Source organism: Centruroides vittatus, unplaced genomic scaffold (assembly GCF_030686945.1).
Source record: "Centruroides vittatus isolate TY-2023 unplaced genomic scaffold, ASM3068694v2 contig_489, whole genome shotgun sequence".
NCBI lineage: Eukaryota > Metazoa > Arthropoda > Arachnida > Scorpiones > Buthidae > Centruroides > Centruroides vittatus.
Window position 1 is genome coordinate 139,911 of NW_027122277.1, and position 2,012 is coordinate 141,922.

Sequence of the window (2,012 nt, forward strand, 5' to 3'; positions counted from 1 at the left end):
ATCCTAATCTCTTGTATTCTAACATGTGAAAATGTCTAGTTTATTTACCTCTCAATTTATTAATTTTTTTAGTTTCCAGTAACGAAATAATTGCTAAAATGTGTGATAAAATATAATGATTTGAAGAGAAATCGTGTATAATTTTTTTTAAATAAAATCGAATGAAACTATTAAAGTAATTAAAATTCCTGTAAAGTACAGTATATAAATATAAAAGATAATTTTAAAGTTATTAAAGTAAATTATAAATAAGAATTAAATGGAATTTTCCTTGTTTATTGTTCTTAAAGTTCACGTATATAAGGATAGAAAATCCATACTCGTTAGATAATGTTATAAAGGATATTTGAGAAAGTAAACAAGAAGAAAAAATGATTCTAGCCATTTTCTGTTTAATTTTTATAATATCAGTTAGTGGTGAGAGTAAAATTCCTTTCGATAAATACTGCGGTAAGTACACCTTTGTATCGTAAAAACTATTGATACTTTATAGGCAAAACTACTCTACGTACAAGAGAAATATATATGTACATATAATAAAAAACAATTCAGTTATTCTGTAATTAACTTAAATCACAAGCTTTTAAACGAGTTTAAAAGAATTTTTTATGTTTTTAACTCAAATTCTCCAGTTTCATTTGCTAAATGATGCTGTTTATTTCCAGTTCATAAGAATCCCGAAGCTACTCGTACGTGTGTTATCGATAATAAAATGCAAGCGGTATCTATAAATAATTAATTTCATTTTATCTATTAAAAAAAAAATTCAGCAACAAGTTTCTTAACTTTCCCGGTAACATTTGGTGATTCCATCTATTATATTTTATGCAGATTATGGATGTTGGTACAGAATGCGCTAAGAAGATAAACCCGGATAAAGATTTAAGTATTCCTAGCTCCAGGAAGGCCTATTATTGCGATGAAGCAAATAAAAAGGTATATAAAATTAATTTTGGAATATTCTACAACTGTTTCCTTTTAATTAAAAACAGTTTGATGTATCTCAACATCTTCTAGGATAGAGAAGAGTTCGTCAAATGCCTGGATGATGGTGCAGAAAATTTAGATAATACTGAAGAATTATTGAAGATTATATCCGTAATTTTTAATTAGCATTGGTTATTTTTATTAAAAGAACAAATTTTATCTAAATTACTAATTATATTTTCATTTACAGCGATGTATAGACGAGAATTAACACTCGAAATAACATCACTTGCCGGATTATTTCTATGAAAATGATGCAAAACTGGTTTAATATCATTTAATCAAGATCCGAAAACTTAATGTTCTTGTTAAGTGATTATGAAATATTGATAATTCCATAAGATTTAAAGAGAAAATAAAATGAAATTTTTAAATCGAAGTCTTTTTTTCGTGTTAATCGTACTCTTAGGCATCAGAATTTAAAATTAAAATTAATTTTAATTACATATGTAAATACCTTTCCTCGAGGAAAAAGTATTGTTTACAACCTCAAAATGAAGAATAAAAAGTTGATATTTAATACATTTCGTACGAATTTTGCTTAAAAATTCGCCTAATTTTTTTAGAATTAAATTATATCAATAAAAATTTAAAACAGAAATTTAATTAATAATAATTAAATAATAAAGATTTAAAATAAACTGTTAATAATTTCGTACTGTACATTCATTAAAAGTAATTTAAATTTTAAAAAATGTTACTAAAAATTAAATAAAAATAAATTAAATAAATTTAAATATAAATATATATTTTTTAAAATTTTCTCTTCTTTAATTAAATAAGACATTAAATTCGAAAATTAAAATTAATTTAAAAAAAATTATCTCATTAAAATCTGTAACAAAAACATGTTTTCCAAGTTGTTTGGATGAAATTTTAATATTTTTTTCTCTCCTTCTTCTTTAATGAAGTTATTTTCTCAATTTATCACAAAATATTATACTCATTTTTGATAAGAGATTTATATAAAAATAATTTTTCTTTCTTATTTTTTTTTTAATAAAAAAAAATAGATCAATAGGAAT

At 22.6% G+C, this 2,012-nt stretch overlaps 1 protein-coding gene across 1 annotated transcript; it reads left to right on the forward strand.

Annotated features, from left to right (window-relative positions):
• Positions 1-346: 346 nt before the first annotated feature.
• Positions 347-1,366, forward strand: LOC136978126 (uncharacterized). Its single transcript, XM_067273783.1, has 5 exons — positions 347-450; positions 666-721; positions 832-936; positions 1,018-1,098; positions 1,178-1,366. Exons 1-5 carry the CDS (start codon positions 372-374, stop codon positions 1,196-1,198), a joined length of 342 nt encoding a protein of 113 aa, XP_067129884.1. The 5' UTR covers positions 347-371; the 3' UTR covers positions 1,199-1,366.
• The last annotated feature ends 646 nt before the right edge of the window (positions 1,367-2,012 follow it).

Bases quoted from the DNA above. Each gene is read 5' to 3' on its own strand.
- LOC136978126 (XM_067273783.1), top strand. From the start codon at position 372: ATGATTCTAGCCATTTTCTGTTTAATTTTTATAATATCAGTTAGTGGT. The intron at 937-1,017 runs GTATATAAAATT...AACATCTTCTAG, and splicing joins GCGATGAAGCAAATAAAAAG to GATAGAGAAGAGTTCGTCAA. The intron at 1,099-1,177 runs GTAATTTTTAAT...TTTCATTTACAG, and splicing joins AATTATTGAAGATTATATCC to CGATGTATAGACGAGAATTA.